The 25,208-nt window shown below is 42.8% G+C and overlaps 1 protein-coding gene across 1 annotated transcript in view; it reads right to left on the bottom strand.

Moving 5' to 3' along the window:
- The window catches only part of PRKCH (protein kinase C eta), a 225,349-nt gene that overhangs the window by 95,573 nt on the left and 104,568 nt on the right, over positions 1–25,208 (bottom strand). The window contains exons 3-7 of the mRNA XM_046009945.1: positions 7,782–7,932; positions 4,860–4,894; positions 3,909–3,997; positions 2,362–2,491; positions 22–149 (exon numbers count right to left, since the gene is read on the bottom strand). Coding sequence (XP_045865901.1) covers positions 22–149; positions 2,362–2,491; positions 3,909–3,997; positions 4,860–4,894; positions 7,782–7,932 — 533 coding nt within the window. The remainder of the gene's footprint in view (positions 1–21; positions 150–2,361; positions 2,492–3,908; positions 3,998–4,859; positions 4,895–7,781; positions 7,933–25,208) is intronic.

Here is a 25,208-nt window from a genome sequence, read left to right as displayed (position 1 = left end):
TCGAAGAAAGCCAAGTCTTACCGAGGTTGGAGAAATATTTCCGGGCTGGAGGCCCATCCCGGCCAGGGTCTTGGCGAGCTCCACCGCGTTGACCCCACAGTTCGGGGCCACGTTCGCCTGACATCGGATGTGGACATTCATCTTACAGACTGGAGGAGGGCAGGAAAGAGAAGGGAATCCAGGTTCAGCAAGGAGCCAAGTCAACACATGCTGCAAAAAAGAACTTTAGTAACCTGAAAGATTAGGCCTGGGGAATGATCCAGGCAGAACAATGCCATCCTCTCGTTAAACTGAACTTGCACTCAAAACAAACCCTGACATTGCTCCCCTGCTGGTTTACGCAGCCGCAGCAAGCCTGCCATGCTGACCAATAACACACTTCAGATGCACTTTTTTGACATTTACCTCGATCCTGTGTAAGAGTCATTGCCGATTTAACAGCAAGACTCAATACAGAAATCAAAACGTTCATCACTGTGACATTTCAGTCAATTAACTAACAAGGAATCATGCCAACTGACTTTATGCTTTTCCTTGGATCACTCAATAAAAGGTGGCAATCTCCATGCCACGTAGAGATGGCTGTTCAGACAGGAGGGGAATGGCGTTTCTGAGAGAAAAGCCTCCAAGTGAAGCTCGCTTTCTGAGTGCTCTTGTGGTCGGGGAGCCCTGGCGGCCCAGGGCACGACATCCTGTGAGCCTCTGGTTCTCAGGGCTTGCAGCCTGTGGGTCTATCTCATGGGGGAGCAAAGTGAGTTTTTTTTAAAGGTCAAAATAAACAGCAGTTGGAAAAGGAGAGAGGAGCAGGTACATTCCTGGTGCACAGGAAACAGACTTGGGCTGATGAAGGGACCCAAGGTTTCATCAGCAGGAAGCTCGGACGCAGTTTCCTCACGTGGCCCCAGCGGATGGGAGGCAGAAGCGAAAGAGCGGGCAACAAATTCCCGTATCTGGGGTGTCAACCCAGCTCTGGAAGCAAGCCCAGATCCAGGTTTGGGGGGATCTGAATGTATGTGATTTAAGGTGCCCTCTTCAAGAGAAAGAATATCCAGTCCAGTGGAGAGCTGTGGAAGGGACCCTTGCAAGGGAGAGCCCCTGAGGCTGAAGCCTCAGCAGCTCTTCTCAGGAAATCCCCCGCTCTCAGGAAGGCGGCTGCGGTGCCCTTTCTAAGGTACCAGTGACAATAAAAGCAAAGAGTACAGGAGATGGCTCACTGTCTGTGCATGACCCACCCACCTCCATCCCCCAGCCACGAGGCCCAAGAACAAGGTGGAGGAGCCCCATGCATGGCTCTGCATGTCGGCAACGACCAGACAAGAGCAGAAAGTGACTTTTGCCATGAAACCCACGCCCAGAGGAAACCATCCAGCTTAAGATCAGGCAGGGCCTGAACCAAAGCCATGCATGAGCCAGTCGCTGGTTGGGTTGAAAAAGAATTACTTCATGTATCTAGGGAAAAAATGAATTATGAAATGATGTTCTCAAGAGATGAAAGGCTTTGCAAGGGGCCAGTCCCCTTCTGTCGGCAGAAGCAGGCTCAGTAAGTGCAGGCAGCTGGAGGACGTTGTCCAGCTGCACTGACATCAACTCGGCCTCCCCCAGCGACTGAGGACTTATCTAAAGCTTCAGGCTGAAATCCGCCTGTATTCCTGCAGGGGGCTGGACCCCATGACAGCCGGATTGTTACAGCAACATCCAAGGGGAGATGACTCAACAGTTCCCCAACTCCTAACAGGACAGGAATCACCCCCTTGCTCTCAGAATCTTGGCGAAGGCGAAAGCTCCCCTGGGCAGAGTTACCGGCGTGCAAGTTCACGGCCAAAGCCGAAACATCCTTCACCCCACCTACCTCTCCAATCTCTATCAGTCTCTTCGAGGAGACCCAGGGCAGCTCTCGCTGGGCTTTGACTCAAGTCCTGCTCCTTTCTGGGGAGGTCACTAGACCTACTCTCCTGCCAGTTCCCACTCATAACCAAAGTCTCTCTTTTGGCTACCTCACCTCCTACCACCCTCCGTTTCGGACCAAGATCCCATTTTTCCCTCCTTCAAATACCCATGCCAATACACAGCAACTAGCAGACCCTCAGCAACTAGCAGACCCTCAGCACGAAGCAGCTGACAGCCAGCTAGACAGAACACTGAATTTAACAACTGACTGCAGTTATAGCTGGGAAATCTTTGGACCAGAGGTGACTCCCCGTACATGGCTGACGAGGGACATACAGGCCTAGAACTAAGAAGACCTAATTCACAAAGTGTCTAAAACCATCGGTGCTAGATGAGAAGCCACGCCGGCAGAATTCCGAGAGCTCACGACGCGGTGTTCCCATGAAGTGGGCACTCAGCACCCCGGCATCTCACTTTTACACTGCAGTCCTTGTCGCATGATCCCCCAGAGCAGCGAGCCACAGTGATCGCAGAAGGTTGGCACTTTGTAGTTGTGGATGCTGAACTTGTGCGGGATGTTGATTCCGAACCTCTGTTCAGCAATCTACAAAAAAAGAAGCAGAAGGACGAGAGCTAGGAGGCCGTGCCAACATCTTTGACAGAAACCATAACAGGAGCCCCCCAAACGCAACGTGTTACCATGACACCTGAGCCGGGGAGATTACTGCATTGTGCTCTGGCCTTCCTCACCAGGCTGAGCACATTTTCTCATCAACAAGACTCAAAAGAAAGGGTGTCGTGGTGGGCATTAGATCGTTCACCATTTGGGGAGATAAGGAGGAATGAAAACCTTTTTTTTTTTTTATCACCTTTTGTATTCAGGCTGGATTTCTCTCCCTGCCAACTCCCTTGTGCCCATGTCTAGTTTCTAAACCTTTCTAACTGCAGGAGCAAACAGGTCTCTTACTGACCTTACACTGGCTGTGGCTTTCCCAGATGGTGTGCTGCGTGGGGGCCTAGGGGCGAAGGTGGCACCACAGAACCACAGAAGGAATTCACCCCAAAGCGACATCCTAGCAGCTTACTCGGCTCTCCCCGGCTGTGCCTGCCATTTGCATTTTACAATCTGAGGGCACAGGTCCTGCTTTCATCTCACAAACTCTTTCCAGCAAATAATTAGACAAGGCATACGCACTACAGTTACGTCACCATTTGGAACGACAAGGGGACAGGAGTATGGCAATTATGACTCCTCTTGGAACTTTGCTGGTCTCTTTCTCATAAAAGCTGTGGTTTGTACCTCTCCAAGGGACCTTAGCAACTGTGTATGTGTCGTGGAAGCAATCCCTGAGCTCAAAGTCAGACTCCAATGCGTCTGTAAACCCACTGCTCGTTGTCAGCAAGGCTCCAGCTGTTTTCTGTCTCCACAATTTAGAACGTGCCCTCCCCAGCTGAATGCAATGTGAGCGACGAGAATGAGAGTCAAGCATTTATATATGGAAGTGCGGCCTCCTGGAGATTTTGGAAGACACCGGAGGAGGCTAAGAGTCACCTTACTGAGGAAGCACAATTTCCAGTTAACAAACATTTGTCACAGCATTCTATCTTGTGGAAGCCTCACCAAAAAAGCGCATGAAGGAAATACAGATCCCATTCTAAGACTGAGGCTGACAGAGAAGCTAGCTAGCAGAGGCTGGATTTGCATCCCAATCCTGGTCCTCTGAGGCCAAACTCAGGGATCTTTTCAGTCCTCTAAACCCCTCTCCAAATCAGAAACACTAATCGTGAAAGCTTGTAAGCAGCTGACCACTCATGGGATCCACTCACAGACAGGTCATGCTACACAAGCACAGAAGTAAAAAAAAAAAAAAAAAAAAAAAGGCATAATATAAAAAGAGAAAATTCGATTCTGATGCCACCATTCACTTCAAGGAGTGCAGAAGGGAAGCGGAAAGGGGATGGAGCAAGGAGAGAGCGCAGGCCTGTGCTGCCACTGTGTTAGCCAAGTTCTGTCTTCTTACCTTTGAATCCATTTTGTTAATATTGTTCTGGCAAGTGCAGGCTGTAACAATGAGATGATGGCAGCGTTTATGGACGACACAGGTGCACACTAGGGAATGAAATGCATGATTACACATTCCTCGGAAGCTCGTGATCTGCAGTTCTAGCAGAGCCAACAAGGGCCACACCATGTCAAGGTGACTTGAATTGTCATCTGGCCCACACGGTGCCATCCAGCGTACCCGTCCTTCCCATGGTCATTACCGTCCCCCTAACTCACGCCTTTGCTCACACCCAAACTATCTGCACTCAAGTCTTGAGCCTACTTCATCTTTCCTGGCTTTTCTCCTGCCTGCACCCACGGCCACCGGAATCCTCTCACGGTATAATTCTGGGCACTGTGCCTCATGATCTAAACCTTCAGTGGCATCTCATTGCCAATAAGTCGAGTTCAAATTTCCCAACCAGGTTTCAGGCTCTCCAGAAGCTACCCCTAAGCTTACCTGTTACCTTTCTTTGTTCTAATAAAAACCAGACTGGTTGCTCTTCCTAGAGCAAGACTTCACCCTCCCCCGCCCTCCCTGCATTCTCTAAGCAGGTTAAGAGACAACACTGTGTCATCTCTCACCCCTAGTAACAATGGGGTTGGAAAAGACAAGAATTTAGCTTCAAGATTTAAGGGTACTGCTCACAAAACGGCACAACCTTTCAGTATTTTCACGTCATCTCAGAGACAAAACTTTAAAGAATTCAACATTATTAGGTATCTCGGCTTTAGAAATAAAAACATCCCCTCTGCGCTAAAATGTAGCCAAAATTTAAACCACAACCAAATACTTGCAATGGGAGTGTCACTTGATCAGCAGAGTCATCTATTACAATATTAATGAAATGTATCCTGTCTCCTCTAAATATAACCCGTTTTTAACAGAGGAACAATATTAAACACAGTTTTTGAAACGTTTTCTTACCTTGACATTGATAACCTTGTTTCCCAAATACTCCCCTGTTCAAGACAACAGAGAAAAGCTATCATCAGTCTACTTCAGCAACAACGCCCCTATGATCATAGTACTTCAGGAAAACAAATGCATGCCATCCTCTGCTTCTTCCTGAGAAACGTAATTTCAGAGAACCAGCAAAGATGGGGTGATTTCTGAGCCCTTGTTACCACAAGACCTAGAGGATGTCCTGTGATGACCTGAATCCTCTAGCGATGTACACAGGTGGGTGTTGGTGGTCCTCATTCTGCCCACCTCCCCCTGTGGCAAAGCCCAGGTCCTCAGCTGGTCGTGTGACAAAGCCTCAGCCGCAAGGGTCACTCCAGCGCCTTCTCTGGCATTCTCACTCGCATACACATAAAGATGGGCAGGTCGTGAAGTAAACAGGTGAGCCCACCACAGCTGTCTGGCCTGAGGCACCCTCCCTCTTCCCTGTGCCCCCATAAGCCCTGGAGTCCAGGGGTGGGGACAGAAATGCTGGCACAGGATGCCTGTCAGGCCCACAGCTATCACGCTGGCCTCTCCCCAGTATATTCTCTGGGTGATGATGATATCATCCTCATTCTCATTTATTTTATTAAACCTGGAGGGTGTGCCAGGCACTGAGCCAACCCGCTGATGAACACTACCTCACTTAATCCTCACAAAAGTCCTGTGAGGTAGCACGCATCATGGGAAGGCTCAGAGCACAGACTCTGAAACCAGATGGCCTGGGCATTACTGGGGGGCACATTGCAAACTCCCTTGAGCCATGGTTTCTTCATCTACACCACAGAGGGCAATAATGACTGCAGTTCCTACTTCACAGGGTTGTCATGAAGGTAGAGAGAGGTGGTAATGTAAAACGCTTAGAATAGTGCCTAGAACTTTATGTTCTACATAATTTATGAGATAAGCAAAATAAAATTATCTTTATTTTACAAATAAGGAGACACTGATGGATTATAAAATTTATTTAGGTTCACACAGCTAGTTGGTGATGAGACTGAATGCCAGAGTCCATACTCTTAACCATATACATGTAGCGCATACAGTAATATTCTGTATGAGAGAGAGAAAGAGCATGCAAGCGAAGGCTGGTTGAGTGGGAGTTAATGTTTCCTTGGTGGAAAAAATTTAGTGAAGTTATCAAGCAAGTTTCCATTGAGATCGTTAGCTGAGGTCACAGTTTGTCGCCACAAATGCCCACAGGGGCAGGCAGGTCACATAAAGGAGGGAAGCAGAATGGTGTGACATGAAATGAAGAGTAGCAGACCTTTCAGGTCAGGAAAACCACAAGGAGAGTGGTGGACGGCAACTAACTAGCCAGTGCAGACAACCACAGGGGTGGAAAATGGGCTCAAAGATGCCAGAGTTTTTCATTTTGTTCAATAGAAAATGCAGCAGGAACTTGTTTCTGAAGACTAGAGTCATGATGGCTCCTCTGTTGGCAACATACCAACAGTCAGTTGTGGGTCCTTGGTTTAGACAAGGCTCTTTTTTAAAATTATTTTTATTAACATATAATGTATTATTTGCCCCAGGGGTGCAGATCTGTGACTTACACAGATGTGTAAGCCAAATGTGGCTTACACATTTCACAGCACTCACCATAGCCATACCCTTCCCAAAGTCGTTAACCCAGCCATGCTATCCCTACCCCCCACCACCCCGCAGGAACCCTCAGTTTGTTTTGTGATTAAGAGTGTCTTATGGTTTGTCTCCCTCCTGATCTCATCTTGTGACAAGGCTCTATTTTTTTTTTAATTTTTAATTAATTTATTTTTTTCAGGGTAACAGTATTCATTGTTTTTGCACAACACCCAGTGCTCCATGCAACACATGCCCTCCCTATTACCCACCACCTGGTTCCCCCAACCTCCCACCCCCACCCCTTCAAAACCCCCAGGTTGTTTCTCAGAGTCCATAGTCTCTCATGGTTCGACAAGGCTCTATTCTTAATTTAAAACACCAAAAACACTAACCCTGGATCCTGACTGCTAAAAGGTAGCAGGCACTTTTAAACCAAAGTAATCAAACATATACACACACAAAAACAAAAACAAAAAATGCAAACTCACTGATCAGTACTTGAAAAAATTACTCTGAGCCAAGTGCTTCTGACTTAAAAAAAAATGACTATGGTTTGCAACACAACCAGGATTTCCCTTTATGCTATGGATACTAAACTGTCTTTTTCTCCTTCAGAGATGGGTATGTATGTGTACATGTTTGGAGGTGGCGAGGGGGCATTTCCTTCTTCTCTTTCCAAATACGTGTGTTTAATGTTGGCTCTAAACAAAGGTAACTATTAGCTTCAATTTATTTTACATTATATATTTGCCACTGAAATTTCAGCTTCGGTGACGCATGTAGGAAGCTATTGCCCCAATTCACCTAGAATTTCTGGGCTGTAAATTAACTCAGTTCCTAAATGCCAAGGATTATAGTATGCAATCACTGAAAGTTACTACCTTTGGCCACATACCATTAGGCTGAAGATTACTGTGTGCTTACTTTACTTACAACCAGCTAAGTTCTATGACTTATCATGTGAGTCCTACTTTTTTAAAGCAATATGGTTGTCGTTTCTCTCTTACTCAGTGGCCGATTATCCAATTTATTGATTATCCATATATTGATAGGTTAGCCTTCCTAATTCATGCTCTTTAGCCAGTTCATGACTCATTAGCATTTTCCCCAATTAACTGGAAAAAGAAATAACATCTAAACCTTGGATCCGTAATTGTTTAGATTTTTTTTCACTGGGAATTCAAATTACTGGGCCAACATATTGGAATAAGAGGCAAAAGTCAGATCCTGAAACAACTCTTGAGAATCACGCTTCCTTCTGAAACCACACACAACATAGAGAGAAGCTCGGAGGAAGAGAGAAGCCAGGGAACCTCTTACCAGATAAACTCCCTGCAGTGAGAGCAGTAGGTGGGTTGTCTCAGGTACGTGGCCATGAACTTGTGTCCATTGATCTGGTGGACTCGCCTTCGCATAGCCCTTTGGCGCTTCCTGGTGAAATGTTTGAAGATTCGGTCTCTCTGCAGAGTGGCTGTACAACAAAAGAAAGGAAAAAAGAACGTACAATGAAACTAGCTGTATCTAATGTAAGAGAAAGTCTAACAGCTCAAATATTCTCTAAATTGTTTCTTCTTTCTTCAAGATGCAAAACACCCCCAGAACATCATCGTGCTTGCCAGTGACCACAGGGCTCTTCGTGTCTAAGGGCTGGACCTAAGTGAACTCTGAGATCCCCACTCCCTAATCATAGCTGCCTCTCCAGCACAGACCATGGATCCCCCAGGGTTCTAATGTTCCAGTATGGGATAGCAGCCTGGCTTTCTAGCTCCTGTCCCATGGTGTGGGACCTCAGGGCCGCTGCTGGCTAGAACTACAAGACATGAAGCAGATTTCTCATTATTCGCCTTTAGTTCTGCCATCCTCACAAAGAGAAGGAGGGAAAGGCCGCAGCACAGTAACAACACTGCCCAAAAGCATCAGTCCAAACACCATCTCTGGAATGGGTAGAAATTAACCGGGACATAATGCAAAGTTCCTTTTCCATCTTCACATTTTTAAAAATCGTGGCTCCTAGTCTGAAGAATCAAAACCGGACACTATCTAAAGACAGCAAATTATGTCTTCCAGGTAAATTATACTAGAACTATAATAGAACCCAAGATATACAGTGACTTATGATTAATACAATAAAGATTACTCCTTCAACAATGCTTTGCAATTAATCACTTTAATGGAAAGAAAATTCAAGAAATAATGCAAGAATAATCTGCTAAGAAATTTTAAAAACCTGGAAGAAATTGAAGCTATCCATGAAAATGCAAATGACCAAAATTAACTGAATAAGAGCTACATACACCAAACAGACAAATTTTTTAGAAATAAATTAGTAAGATTTTCTTAGGACTACCTCTCAAAAATCATCCACGCCCAGACGGTTTCATGGGTGAATTATTTTTAGCCTTTAAAAACAAGATGATATTAATGTTTAAACCTGCTCCAGAATAGAAGAGAAAAGAAAGTGCCCCATTTTTTTAAAGAGAACTATGTGATACAATCCTAGGACTAAAAAACACAACAGATTTATCCAAAGATATATCAGAAAAAAGAAACCAGCGGTTTGTGATCATTTTTTATGTCATGGACTCCTACGGATCCCTTCTTAGAGTAAATCTTTTAATCTTTTTTTTTTTTTTAAAGATTATTTATTTATTTATTTATTTATTTATTTGACAGAGAAAGATCACAAGCAGGCAGAGAGGCAGGCAGAGAGAGAGGAGGAAGCAGGCTCCCCGCCGAGCAGAGAATCCAATGCGGGACTCGATCCCAGGACCCTGAGATCATGACCTGAGCCGAAGGCAGCGGCCCAACCCACTGAGCCACCCAGGTGCCCTAAATCTTTTAATCTTATATATATATGTGTATATATATATGATTACAAAGGAAATCAAGTATCAAGATATTAAATTTAAAGTGAGAAATATATATATATTTTTAAGAAATTACTTAGTGTTGTACCTGGTCACTCTAATAATTTTGAAGTCATGATTAGCAGCAGTTACATTTAATAGTAGTGAAGTAGGAGTTGCATTTTAAAATATCTGTTAATAAAATTTAAAAAATTTTAAAATCTGTAAAATCTATAATACAGTATGAAAACAGCCAGGATTTCTATGGTGACAACAATCATAATTACCGCTAATGCTACTGTGGGTTAGTTAACAATGGAAGAAAATGCTAAATCTGCGTTACAGCTTAGTGAAATTTTTTTCTTTCATCAAATTTCTGGACCACCTAACTTCTAATTATGGACTTCAGGACAAGTACCCCTCTGCTCCATATCCAGCTCACTCATGAATACTGATGCAGGGATTTTCATTATTGAAGTTCGTATACTTACAAAATGAATAGGAAAGCAATATTAGAACACATCAGTGGTTTTCATGTTATGGGGTCTTTGCTCTCCCGTTCTTTTACAATTCATCCCCAACACAAATAATCCTTCCCACTTAATAAGTGTCTATTCTTGCCCACTACATTGACTTCTCGGCTTCTTGAATGTGGTGTTTTAGGTGGGGAACATCTTAATACATAATAAAAACGAACTGCAAAGCAAAACTGAAAATCTTGTAAAAGTTGAAGAATTTTCATGCAGTCTATGGAAAGTGATGTTTGTGAATGGCAAGAGTCAAACCTGAAGGCAATGGTAGATATGACTCTGGTAGAGTTAGATCTGTTGATAGGTGAATAGAAGAAGTTTGATATAGAAAACGACATGATGGGGGCGCCTGGGTGGCTCAGTGGGTTAAAGCCTCTGCCTTCCGCTCAGGTCATGATCTCAGGGTCCTGGGATCGAGCCCCGCATCAGGCTCTCTGCCCAGCAGGGAGCCTGCTTCCTTCTCTTTCTCGGCCTGCCTCTCTGCCTACTTGTGATCTCTGTCAAATAAATAAATAAATAAATAAATAAATAAATAAATCTTTAAAAAAAGAAAAAAACAACATGATGGTCATTTTAAGAGAGAATCACTTGAATAGTAACACACTGGGAGAGGCCCTTGAGAAACTGATGAAGTCTCAAACTCTTGCTAAATATAGCCTATTTAAAACTGCACTATAATAAAAAAAAAAGTATGTAGTATTCTGCCATAGAATTTTATCTGAAAGTTATTTTGTTCTAAAAATGAGCGCCTATGACAAGTCAACAAAATGCATTCAGTAAAGTTTTTTGTAATTTTACCTTTGTCAAACTCCTTCTCCCACTTTCCAATAGTAACAAAATTTAGTCCTCATTTTGAATAATTCATTTTATGTGGATTTTTCTCAGTAGTAATGACACTCAGATAACCAGGAAATTCTATACTACTCAGCATTACTTTTTTTTTAACTGGGGCAGGGAGGGGCAGAAGGAGAGGGAGAGAAAATCCTAAGCAGGACCCATACCTAGAACTGAACCAGATGCAGGGTTCAATCTCATAACCCTGAGATCAGGACCTGAGCCAAAATCCAGTCAGATGCTTACCTGACTGAGCCGCCCAGGTAACCTGATACTATTCAGCATTATCTTAAAAGAAAAACCCACTCTGGGCAAGGGGCAATTTTCCCAGGAGCGCAACAATGAGTGTATTATTAGAAAACCTATTATATTTTATTCTACTGACAGGTAAAAGAAAGTAAATATGATCATTTTGATATATACTTAAAAGGCATTTGATAAAGTTTAATTTGTAATCCAATAGAAAAACTTTTTGGAAAGAGTAGAAGATTGTCTCCTTAACATGACTAAAACATTATGCTCACAGGTCAAAAAATAAATGGTAAATTCAAAAAAAAATCCCATAAGAGTTAAAAATAAATAAGACCAATTATCACCTCAATTGCTTACTATTCTTCTGAAAGTACTTGCCAAAGCTGTTAGAGATGAAAATAAAATAAAAGATAAAGCTATGGACTGGGGGTGGGGGGGAGGAGGCAAAGATGCCATGATATGGAGATGTTTAATACATGACTAGAAAACTCAAAAGAAGTTAGCCCAATCTACTAAATACAGAGCTCAGTAAGATGGACAATGGTAAATCATTAAAAGTTAACAATCTTTAATATATCAAAAGAACCATCTAGAATATATAACAAAAATATAACCCCATTCATAAAGCTACAAAACCCAAACTAGGAATAATTTATCAGAGGAAGTTTAAGACTTATATGAAGAAAACTATAAACCCCAACTGAAGAAGATGAAAAGATATGTAAAAATGAACTTCTTAAATAGAAAGACAATACTATTAAGCTGTCAATTCTTTCTAAACTAAATTCAACAAAATCCCAATAAACATCCCCAAAGGAAGTCTTTAAATTTGACAACTTTTTAAAAGTTAATTTGGCATATAATTAAAAATAAATACTTAAAAACTGTCCAAAATTCTACTGAAGGAAGGAAGACTTGTTCTACACGATAAACCATTAAGTTACAGGGGCACCTGGGTGGCTCAGTGGGTTAAAGCCTCTGCCTTCGGCTCAGGTCATGATCCCAGGGTCCTGGGATTGAGTCCCGCATCAGGCTCTCTGCTCAGCGGAGAGCCTGCTTCCTCCTCTCTCTCTGCCTGCCTCTCTGCCTACCTGTGATCTCTGTCAAATAAATAAACAAAGTCTTTAAAAAAAAAATTAAGTTACAGTGACTAAAACAGCATGCTACCAACTCAAGAAGAATCCAGAACTAGAAATCAATTTTGCTTAGAACACAGCTCAAATCAGTGGTAAATGATAGATTATTAATAAATAGTGTTTAGACAACTAGTTATCCTTTTAGAAAATACCTTTACCTCATTCCTGACACTAAAATAATCTCAGGTAAATGCTAAGGAGGAAGTTATGGAAAAATGGGAAAAAATAGGGAACAAATATATACTCCTAGGATGGGATAAGAGTAACAACACTCTAAAGCCATAAGAGACTCAGATTTGTAATTTAAGAACTTTAAAGTTCTATTTGGTAAAAGACACAAAACAGAAAGCTAAACAAAACAAACTGGGAGAAAAAGGACTTGCAACATATGACAAAGGGTTACTATTTATAATATGTAGAAATTAATAATAAAAAGGGATGAACAGTCTAGTAAAAATGGGACAGAGGAGGCAAAGAGGCAATTTATAAAACTATAAATGCAGACAGACAGTAAACACACCAGATGTCCGATCCTATCCTAGACGGGCACGTAAGAAGCAGGAGGTCAAAGACATTTTACTTAAACTGGCAAATATTTATAAGGATTGCTAATGTGCCTATGCTTATAAGGGAATGGGGCACCTCCACTCTCTGCTGGTAGGAGTGTAACTGGGCTCCAGTCCTGGCTCTGCCACCTTCTGGCTGTGTTCACCACACAAGCCTCAGTGTTCCCATCCATAAACTGGTAGTGCTATCCTCATAGAATTTTTTCCAAGGACCTTCCAAGGAGGTTAATGCAATCAAAGTGCTCAGCATGGAGTTAGGCTCAGGGTAGCATGCAACACATGTAGGAATATTGTTTTTGGAGACAGGTATCTGTCAAACACCTGTCAAAGTTGTAAATGTACATTTCCTTTCATTCAGCAATTCAACGTCTATGATTTTTTTTAAAAAACACGAGAAAGAATGCATGCCATAGGGATATCAATTACTATTTTCTATTTAACAGTAAAAATTAGGGTTTACATAAGAAATTACAAAGAATGAAATGCAGAAATAGAGAAAATGAATTTGGTTAAGACACTGATGCTTTCAGAGGCTCTGGCATAGTTAAAATAGTACCCGCTTCATTGTGTGTGTGTGTGTGTGTGTGTGTGTGTGTAAAACTTTTGGCAAGCAGCCTAATTATTTTCATTCTCAGGTTTCCCATCTGTCTAAAGAAAATAACTATATTCCTGTTCTCAGCCCTATGGGGACAGTGTCATAATCAATACGGCCAACTTTCTTAAAATTCTGGATAAGGATCACACATGAACAGAAGTCACTCTATTATACAGCTCTCTCTTGTAGTATTTCCAGAAGCCTTTTAGGAATGACAAAAAGACCAGATTTTAATTCTCCTTTGCTGGGCAGATGATAAAATTTGGCCTAATGACCACACTGTATCTCACATATGCTCCCACCAGCCTGAGACCCAGCTCAATACTCTCCAAGGCAAAACACGCATCGAATTTCTAAACACTTATCACACCTAGATGCAAATTAAATTCGCCCCAGGGGTCTCATTATCAAGAATTTACTTTTTTAATCCCTTAATACCATGAAGAGTGGTTAAAAGGTCAGTTCGCTTGGCTTGTATTTTTCGTATTTCTTGAATTGATTCCCTTTCCCCCAGCCTCCCTGACAGCTATTGCCATAGTAATAACAGGGGCTCTGAATTTTCAGGTGATTCCTTCTAGCCTGAAGGACTTAGGAAGAAACACTTATGGCCACCCACCATGTTGGTCATCCCTTAATGCCTTCGCTCCTGCCTTCCACCCCTCCTGGAATGCCCCGTCCTCCTTCCCCCGCCCCCCACCCAACTAGTTACCTTAGATTTATCCCATCTGCCTCAGAGCCTCAACGGTGTCCCCCAAATCCTGAATCAGGGTGAAAGGCCCTTCCCCTTCTTCCCAGCCTCAATCTTTTCCTTTATGCCACAGCAGATGTCCCAGATGTCTCGGAAGCACCTCCCATGTGCTCATTTTAATAAAGCTTCACTCCTCCTTCTTCTGTCTTCTTTTGCCCGGGTGCCTCTTTGTTTCAAAGCACAAAAACACACTCATGCACCCCTGGGAATTCGAAAGATGTTTGGTTAAGAAAATGGGGTTGGGGGTGCCTGGGTGGCTCAGTCCTTAAACTTCTGCCTTGGGCTCTGGTCATGATCCCAGGGTTCTGGGATTAAGCCCCAGATAGGGCTCCCTGCTCGGCTGGGAGCCTGCTTCTCCCTCTCCCACTCCCCCACTTGTGTTCCTTCTTTCACTGTGTCTCTGTCAAATAAATAAAATCTTAAAAAGAAAAAGAACAAGAAAACAGGGATGGATGGGGGCTGCCCATGGCTTCAAAGGACTTTCACTGTCACCTTCTCTTGATAGATGCCCTGGACGGGAAGAAGGAGTTCTCAGAAGGCACTCTGCCCAGGCACAGACTGGACCCCCATTTTACCATCAGAGTGCACAGGGGGGGTTTCCTCACTGTTTGCACCGCCCCCCTGTTGCCTTGGGACTGAGTAAGAAGAACCAAAAAAAAAAGGGGGGGGGCTATTTAATCCTTTTGTGCCTTAAACCAACCCAGGCTTGGAGAAATTTTCCAGATCACATGGGGTTTTTCTGAACACGTTAGGCAACCTGAACATGCTCTGCAGCCAAAACTTGCATCACAACTTCTGTCTTGCTCCTAAGGTGCTCATGCCTCTAAGTAAATAGGAAGCTGGCTCCGTGCCCACCAGGGAAATTCACATTCCAGGCTCAGAAGTGGGCAGGCCTGGAGCCCTGATCTGTCTCACCCAGAGTCAGTTTTGACAAGCCGTCCCATCCATGGGGTGGGGAAAAATTAGGTCAAATACAACAAAGATAACTATTCTGAAAGAAAATTCTATGTCATAAAATCTGACTGTCATCCCACGCACTCTTTAGAACTTCAGAAGGCACAAGTGACTAGAAGCCACCAAACCACTCCAGGGTTAGTTTTCATGGCAAAAAGTCTTGCTGGACGGAAATGTGTTGCTAACCTGAGGCCTTGTGGGGGAGGGGCATCTCTCTGAAGTCTGGGTAAAGCTGCCTTATCTCAAAAACAGTAAATGTTTCATCCTTTTCCAGGGGCAGAATTCTGTTATTTTATTTTTTTTTTTAAGATTATTTATTTATTTATTTGACAGAGAGAGAGATCACAAGTAGACAGAGAGGCAGGCAGAGAGAGAGAGAGAGGGAAGCAGGCTCCCTGCTAAGCAGAGAGCCCGATGCGGGACTCGATCCCAGGACCCTGAGATCATGACCTGAGCCGAAGGCAGCGGCTTAACCCACTGAGCCACCCAGGCGCCCAGAATTCTGTTATTTTAAAGTACTTCTGGAAGCAGAAATCATGTCTCCTAATTTTCAAATGACTGTAAGCAAATTCAATCAGAGACTGAAAGTCTATGGCATGGCACCTTTAAACTGTCAGAATTAAATAAGTATTTCCAGAATAAAACATGCATAAAAGGAATAACTTGATTCAGTGTAAAAATACAATTCAACTTTGTAAAGTTGAATTCACTTAACAAGCAAGGGCACCGTGGTTTACAAAGATCCGTGGCTTGTCGTTAAGGGGCCAAGCTGAGGAAGTTGTGAGGCCTTTCCACACAACAGGTTGGGAGTGTGTGGTGGTTGCGGGTGCTGGACCTGGAGCCTGGGCAGGAATCGTGATTCCTCCCTTCCAAGCTGACCTGGGGCAAACTGCTGAATCTCCTCTGCCTCAGTTTCCTCATTTGCAGAACAAGAAGCACAAGAGAACCTTCTTCAAAGGACCACTTTGATGACTCCCTGAGTCACTAAGTGTCACATAATTGTTAAAACTCTTACTTCACACTACCATAGAGACCAAAGAACAGAAAGGATTTAATTCACTCACCGAATTGCCTAGAAATCAACACTTAGGAAACCATTACCTTAAACATGGCGCCCAAGGTTGATCTAGCTAGCTAGAGCCAGAACTACCACTAGAAATCCTCTGCTCTTTGTTTTATCCCACGGCTTTATGGGTAACACGACACTGTACTGTGTCTTTTATTAACATCAGGTCTCCTGGAATCCCTGGAAAGTAATATATTTTCTGGTGAGGAAACAGAAGCTAACAGGAAGGTTAAGTGAGGTCAAGCAGTTACTGATAGAAGTGGCGTCGCCAGACTCTGTTTAGGATTGTTGAACTATGGAGCAATGCTATCCAACGTCCTTTTCTCCTTCTTCCTGAGATATTTGTTTTATCATTTGCATGTGTGGGAGGGGATAACTTGAAGAAAAACAAACAGGAAGACCTTAGAGGTAAAGAACTTACCAGTCAAGAAAAAACCAGAAAGTATGTTTAGCTCTCCAAAATACATCCCTGAAAGGTAACAGGATAAGGTCGTGGGAGAATCTTACTTAATATCATCAAACATACCGAATAAGCAACCATCTGATCACAAAACTGTGTGCACAAAGAATGATGCATAAGAATTTAACATTAGATGATTCCTGTCTGAGACAATAATGATATAAACAGATTAGGACACGGGCTAGGCAAATACCTATCTTAAATGAGTCTTTACAATAAGCATACACCCCCAGTGGGTGAGAGCATTTAGTGGGTGCTGAGTGAAGAGAGAATCACCAGAGTTGTGAATCTAGTCCTCTGATTAACTAAGAATGACTTTATAAGTGGACTGAGCTTAGCAGTTGTTTGGAAAAGAGGAACAGGAATTTGATATGCAGAATGGAGAGAAGGTTCCAGGACTTTAGGCCAGCACCAGTGACAAAGGCTACAAAAAAAGGGTGCTTATATTTTAAAATAGCATGCTAAAACCCCCCAAGTAACACTAAGCAGTACAGAATCTTCTGTTTTTGAAAAGTGCATACCACATGACTCATAGTTATTTCTAAATTCAGATAGAGTGATTAGACTCAATGCATTAGGAGATCTGACAGGTGTTTCTCAGGGGTTTGGCTCCCTCCGAGCAAGCTCAGTGCATAAACACCCCCCATCATGCATCATGCAGACGACTATTGTTGGCAAAAGGAGGAGAGAAAAGTCACTTACTAGACTGACTCCCTTGCATGGCCCTCAGAGCGTGGTGAACACTGACCCCATCCTCACCCATCACTCCAGCCTCCTCTGTGAGCAGAAAGGCAATCAGAACAGAGCTCCTGGGTTTGACCAAAGCTCCATCAAGAGCAACGGGGAAGGCCTTTCACTCCACTGTTAGGAGGGGAGAGCCCTGCCTCCCATCATTCCCTCCCCATCTTCCCCTCTGTTATACACAGTACTGTGCAAACTCCTCCCATCCCAGCGCTTGGAAAAAAGTACTTCAGCTCCAATAGTGTCTGGCTCCTCTTACTCTCCAGCTTCTCTTTCTTGTCCCCTTCACCAGCTCTCCTCTTCCACCCAACCTTTAAACTCGTATGTGTCCCAATGCTCTTTGCACACCATTCTGGTCTTTCTGGATGCTCCCCTCATCTCCTCAGAGACCTCCTATGTTCTCTTGACTTCTAACAATTGCCCATGTACTGGGGACTCCCAAAAAGCAGCTCTAGTCCTCACTTCTAACTACATATAAAAAGATACTAAACATTTCTAGGTAGCTTCTTAGCATCTCTCCCAGTAATACCCAAATTACCTAAAATTGACATTTGTAGGCTGAGTCCTCTTCTCTGCCTCTTCAACCCACCCCTTCTTTTAGATAATAGTATTACTATCCTTGGAGTCATCCAGAAAAAAACTGAAGACGTCTTCAGATCCTTCTTCTCCACCCACAACCCATCAATTGTCAAGTTCTACTAAACCTATTATGATCTGACTAGATCCATCCCTCCCATGCTCACCAGGGATAGTTCTTGCCGCCTTCTTCCTCTCATCTAGGCTATGTACTAGTTGCCCAGCTAGACTCTCTGCATAAGGTTGCTTCCCTCCGCAATCCATCCAGTTATGCATATGAAATACAGGTAAGGTCATGTCACATCCTGACGGGAGACAGCTCCCCTGCTATAGTCCATGTAAATTTCTTTTTTTTTTTTTAAAGATTTTATTTATTTATTTGACAGAGAGATCACAAGTAGGCAGAGAGGCAGGCAGAGAGAGAAGAGGAAGCAGGCTCCCTGCTGAGCAGAGAGCCTGATGCAGGGCTCCATCCCAGGACCCTTGAGATCATGACCTGAGCTGAAGGCAGAGGCTTAACCCACTGAGCCACCCAGGCGCCCCAGTCCATGTAAATTTCTTAAACAGAAGATAGAATAGTTCTCCCAGCTGGGCCATAGTAAGGTAAAGGGGGTGACTCTTCCCCAAAAGGTAGTGTTCCCACCATCCAACATCTGAGCAAAAGTCAAATCTTCAGGCAGCAAAATGACTTCCAAGGGGGCCTTAGTTAGGTGGGAGACAGAGTCGTTCCCCTTGGTCCTCACTCTCCGGGGTCTGGACTTGAGGGCCCAGGAATGGGGTGCCACAGAGTCCTGCAGAGGCAGACTGAGGAAGGCCTGGAGTAAGCCTGGTTGTGAAGTCACAGAGATGTGTTCGACATCCCTTGCGAGGGAAAGCATCTAGTGCATATGATTCTGTGTACTGTTCAGTTTCCACCATCAAGCCTGGTTTACATGGTCCAGAAAGGCCTGAGCTCTGCCTTAGAGAGTGCGTCTATGTGGAGAAGCCACCCTCAGAGGCTGCCATGGTAGATAGAGGGTCCTTGCGAAAAGTGAGAATTGCCAGGGAAAGCTAAATCCCGGGACATAAGACCTGGGAATACAAAGTCTAGCCACACCTCCCAGGTGGCCGGTCTCCCTGTTTCCAACCTTGGAGGATGAGGATTCCTTTCATCAAGAAGCCAGCAGATCCTACGCTTCTCTACTAAGCCTGTTCAGTAGACACCAAGGCCAACATCCCTGCCCCAACATCCAACACCCAATGTCGCTGGGCTCTTTTAGCAATCTCAAGGAATTGCTAGAACATCCTCAAGGGGCTGAAAAACTGGGATAGTTATCCTCCAGCTGCCACTTGTCATTGGTTGATGGCTGCTTCAGGGGTAGGGAGCATCAATTCTCTAAAATTTCCAGCCTTTCTTGGTGCCCTGAGAGGAAATATGGAGAGGACATCCACAACGTCTGCCATAGAATGAATTTATGCCTACTCTGGTCCTGCTTTCTTATTTATAGTTTGCTACCATAAACACCTCCTAACAAGTGCTTCAAACTCTTTGTGGAATTTAATATAAATAGAAAATTCCTATAATAATAATTTTCAACTATTATTGTGCCTACTCCTTTCTGCACACATAATTTAATGACAGAAATTCCCTCTTGTTCCCTATTATCAAATGCAAGAATCCTATAATTCCTTTCTATAAAAATGGTATGGATTTCTACCCTATTGCTGTGATTCTACAAATATTTCATTCCCCCCATCCACACTGATTTCATCCATAAATAGACTTCCAGCTACCACTTCTTCATTCTTTAGTTTTTTAAAATCAAAGTTAAACACTGCTGAGTGGTTCATCACCACCAGGTTTCAGGATGAGGAGGAAACGTATTTCTAGTTCGTCAAATTTGGATTGGATTATATAGACGCAGGTCCCCATTAGGCCTCGTACTGTCCTCCAACTATCTGGAAAATAAAAATGGCATTACCTTCAACTCTAAGCTTAAGTTAGAGTAAGAATCTTGGTATATGTGTTTTAAAATGTAAGCATTTCCCAATTATCTGGCAATTTTTCTTTTATCCTTCATTACTAAATTTAACTGGGAGCAAATGTCTTACCCATGGTATCTCTTGTTCCCAAGAACCTTTTGAGCTTAATGTAAGAAGATCACAAAGCTCTAACGTGCTAAGAGCAACATGTGAAATGTCTTTTTGCTCTTTTGCTGTAGTTGTCTATAAAGATAATAAACGATCACTTTAGAAAATGCAAATGATACCAAAAACTATAAAGAAAAAAGCTTCTTTTAAAAGTCATCTTAAATCTCATTGTACAAAAAATCACTGTAAATATTTTGATGAATAGGCCAGATACATCCACCATATAGACCTACAGTAAGTGCCAACTACTTTTCACCCAAAGCGTCTTCCCATATCTTTATTTTTCAGAAGACTTCAGTTGGTTAGAGTAGATTTAGGTTTATGGTGAAGTTGAGGGGGAGGGGCAGAGGTTTCCCAAATGCTCCTGGATGATAACACAAGCATCACCTTCCCCATTATCAGCATCACTCACCGGGATGGTACCTTTCTTAATAAGGAGAAACCTTCAGTGAGATATCACATAATCACCCAGAGTCCACAGTCTACCTGAGGGTTCACACTTGATGTTGTACATTCTGTGAGTGTAAAAAGATGTATAATGACATGTATCCACCATTATAATATCATACAGAGTATTTTCACTGTCCTAAGAATCTTCCGTGCTCTCCTATTCATCTCTCCATCCCCTTCTGTCACCTCTGGCAGCATTGATCTTTTTACTGTCTTTTAATTTGTTTACGGTTTTCCTTTTCCAGAATATCACACAGCTGGAATCAGACAGTGTATATAGCCTTCTCAGATTTGCTTCTTTCACTTAATGGCATTCATTTAAAGTTCTGCCCTATCTTTCAATGGTGTGATAACTCATTTCTTTTTAGCACTGAATTAGAGCCCACTGTCTGCATGGACCACAGTTTATTTATCCCTCCATCTACTGAAGGACATCCTGGTGGCTTCCAAGTTTGGGCAATTATGAATAAAGCTGCTACAAACATGCAGGGCACCTGGGCGGCTCAGTTGGTTAAATGTCTGCCATTGGCTCCAGTCATGATCTCAGGGTCCTGGGATTGAGTCCCACATTCAGGCTCCCTGCTCAGCAGTGAGTCTGCTTCTCCCTCTGCCCCTTTCTCTGCTTGTCCTTTCTCTCTCTCTCTCTCAAATAAATAAAATCTTTTAAACAAAAAAAACCTGCTACAAACATCCATGTGCAGGTTGTAGCGTGAATATAAACCATTCATAATTTTTTTAAAAGTTACTATTTGTTTTTATAGCAATTAATACTAAAGTTACCATTTAGTCATCATATCTTATAAAAATGAATATGCATCCTAACTAACTTAAAAGTAAGCTAGTAGCATTAGCATATCATCCCTGTGAAAGCAAGATTTCCCTGGAAAATTACCTCTGTGATTTTCATTCACTTAAATCTTAGGGACTGCTCTCTCCACTGACCACCCCCGCCCCCGTCCCCCTCCCCGCCTCCAACTCAGGTTGGTCTTCCTTCCTTACCAGAAAAAAAACAAAACAAAACAAAAAAAAAAAACAAACTCTTATACAAACAACCTGTCCATCCAAAATCTTTTCCAGATAAACATGTGTTTCCTGCTGAGAACCAACAAGAACCCTGCCCCATAGCTTGGCTTATTCCATTTCCCTTTCAACGTTTTCGCCTTCTTTTCCACGAGTAGATTTCTGAGGTCTCTTCTAAGTCTCAACTTCTGATTTTATGATTTTTAGAAAAACCTAACAGGATATTAGCCATGAGGAATATGATGCCTAATCATTTCCTTCTCCAGCTACACGGCTAGAATGAAAGCACTGCTGCCTTCCTCATGCTGCTGACTCAACACCATGGTTAAAACCACGGCACCATTGCTCATTACAAGCCGACTAATTCCAAACCTAGCGCTGAGGGTAAAATACCTTTATCACATAGCCAAATCTCCTACAACACTAACACCAGGGCTTTGAACCTCAGCCAGCACTTTATGATAGTTTAAAAAAAAAAAAAAAGAAGGAGCCAGCTGCTTTAATCAAATGTCACTTATATCGTATGGTCACTTCCTGTCAGAAGCCAGCAATTTAGAAGTGTGTATCTTGGCTACTAGGTTGGCTTTTCTGTTTGTTTGCTTTTTGACAATTACATTATGCCTTGAGTTGGGTGGGAACAAAATAAAATTAAAAAGAGATAAAGAAATTAAACTTTTTTTTTAAAACAGTATAAATGAAGACTTGGTACTGACAGGGATTGAAACCTCTGATGAAGGTACATTTCTGGATTAGCAATGAATCCCATCTTTTATGATGCAGTGTTGTCATTCCTGTGCTTCCAGAAAGAGAACATTCCACTAGTCAAGGACCGGTGAGTTCTCTTTTCTTAAATCCATTCAAATGGTTCTTTCTTGACTACCGTGAATAACCCAGCCTATATTGTGAGTACAAGTTCATACTTTACCAGGAAAGGCAGAGATGTATGTGAGAATTCTTCAAAAGGTGTGAAAAATGCCTCCAACCCCAGGAGTACTGAATACTAGCTCAACACCCCACACCAACAAAAGTCTGCATATTGTAGTTGGAATTCAGAGGCTTATATCATAATCTAGTAAAGGTACAGTTTAAACACACAACAGCTCAACAAACTACCACGGCTCCCACAAAAAACTGAACAGGGCTCTCAACCCTCAGCGGTCACTAATTCACAAATCACTTTTGGGACAAGGAGGTATTCTGCTCGACTCTGGGGATTAAACAGCAGGTCATCTTTTGCGATGACGTCAGTCCTCAGTCCCCATATGGGCTCTAAGCACACTCAAACCTTTCTTCCTTTTCCAGCATATGCTTATTCAACCAGCAGGTCTCGAACCTTTATCGAGTGCTGGACACTGCAATGGGAATTAGGGGTATAGGGGTGAACGAGGTATGGTAACGTCTTCAATAGTCTAATGCTGGAGGAAGGCTGTGAACAGCTGTTACTATACAGAGTAGAAACTTCCGTGGGAGTGTGAATGGGAAGGCGCCTTACTTAGATGTGGGGGAGTCAGAGATGGCTCCTCTGAAGAAGTACAGTAAAGCTCTAAGCTTCAGAACAAGTGAAAAAGAGGTGAATCAGGAAAAATGGGGAAGAATGTCACAAGGAGAGGAAGCCATACATCCCAGTGTCCAGAGTTAAAAGAATACAAGACTCAAGGAACTCCTAATATTCACCTCCCGACCTGGTCACCCGAACAACTAGTAGCTGCCTCAGCATCATCAAATACTTGCCCAATGTCTACTATTTACCAGAGCCAAGAACACCAGAGAGGAGGGGTAAGAGTACCCAAGAAGGTTCTTGAATCACTTATCGCTATGCTGGGGTCCAGGAAGAAACCACTGGAAGTGGGGCACCTGGGTGGCTCAGTGGGTTAAAGCCTCTGCCTTCAGCTCAGGTCATGATCCCAGAGTCCTGGGATCGAGCCCCACATCGGGCTCTCTGCTCCACGGGAAGCCTGCTTTCTCCTCTCTCTCTGCCTGCTTGTGATCTCTGTCTGTCAAATAAATAAAAATCTTAGGAAAAAAAAAAAAAAAAGAAACCACTGGAAGAAACTCCCATTTGTTTGTTTCTTGTACTCTTCATTTCAATTCTGTGACACTTTATAGTGTTGATAATATACACTATTTCATATATAATATAAATATTATTTTACACACTATTATATATAATATATTACACAATATTTATATTATGACTTAATTGATAATGTAAGAGTACTGCATATATGTAACATTTACAAGAAAACATACATATATTTGGGGTGCAAGCTCAGCTATTGTTCACTGACCTCTGCAGGATCAAAAAAAGTTCGGAAGCCATGACCCAGATGGATTTACATTCTAGTTGGAGAAACAAGCTACATGGAGATGAAAGGCACCAAGGCTAAGGGCTATCTATAAGTGTTAGAGGAGCAAAGGGCAGGAAAAGATACCTGAGGGCTGGGGTGGTCAGAGAAGGCTCCATGGCAGAGATGGCATTTGATTTAGGCCTTGACAGGGGAGTAGATCTCAGACCAAGTCAAGTAGATAAGCCTGAAAAGAATGACCTAAGCCCAGGTATATGGGTGCTGGAAAGCAAATGAGAAAACCACCTTCTCTAACACAAACGATTCCTACTGAGTAGCAGGACAGGTGACGGGGACCAGAGTGGACACAAATGTAGGCATGCCAGTGGGCATCTCCAGTATCGCTCTAAGAAATTGCGCTTTATCTTGCCAGAAGGACGGACCCTGGTATAGGTATGTACTCCTTCTGTGTTCAGTGGCAAGCCTTCTGTGGAAATGGAAGAAAACTGAGCTAAATGCATAGTGAAGGTGTTTCTCATTTTTAAGTGTCTATGTTACCACTTGAAAATAGTTTTCAAGAATGAGGGCAAAAGAAAGATATTTCAGAAAAATGAAATTGCTTACCACCAAATACCTTCACTAAATGACTTTTAAAGCATTTATTATTTTTTTAAGATTTTATTTATTTGAGAGAGAGAGCATGAACAGCGGGGAGGGGTGGAGGGACAGAGAGAAGCAGACTCCCCCTCTGAACAGGGAGCTCCACATGGGGCTTGATCCCAGGACTCTGAGATCATGACCTGAGCAGAAGGAAGTAATTGACTGAGCGACCCAGGCACCCCTTAAAGCATGTACTTTGAAGGAGAGGAAAATGATCCTCTAGGGAAGGTCTGAGCAACAGAAGAAAATGTGAGTAAAAAAAATTATAAACATTTAGGTAAATATAAACAAACAACTATGGAATAAGTAATAATGTCTAGTTAATGGAGCTTCGAAATAAAACTAAAAAGACATCTAAAATATCAACCAATTGTACATAAGCCAGGAGAAAGGTGAGTAGAAAGAAAGCATTCTAAGATCCTTATTTGCTCATTAGGATCTTAGACCATTTTTGCATTCCCACCAAGAATGTGAAAAGTTCCAGTGATCCACGTTCTCATGAACATTTAGTGTCGTCAGTCTCTTCAATTTTAGACATTCTAGTGGTATCTTATTGTGGTTTAAATTTGCATTTTTCTACTGCCTAAAAATGTTGAGCATGTTTTCATGCTTATTGGCCATTAATATTTTTTCTTTTGAAAAAAAAAATCTGCTCAAATCCTTTGCCCATTTTTTAAAAGCTGTCTTCCATTTGTACTCCAACTTTCTGATATAGCTGTTCATTTTTGGAAGGAAGTCAGCAACTGTTTTTTCCTATTAAGAAAAGAAACATATTGGGGGGCCTGGGTGGCTCAGTGAGTTAAGCCGCTGCCTTTGGCTCAGGTCATGATCTCAGGGTCCTGGGATCGAGTCCCGCATCGGGCTCTCTGCTCAGCAGGGAGCCTGCTTCCCTCTCTCT

The sequence above is a fragment of the Meles meles genome, chromosome 6 (assembly GCF_922984935.1).
Source record: "Meles meles chromosome 6, mMelMel3.1 paternal haplotype, whole genome shotgun sequence".
Classification (NCBI taxonomy): Eukaryota; Metazoa; Chordata; class Mammalia; order Carnivora; family Mustelidae; genus Meles; species Meles meles.
This window is presented reverse-complemented; position numbering and strand designations above follow the sequence as displayed.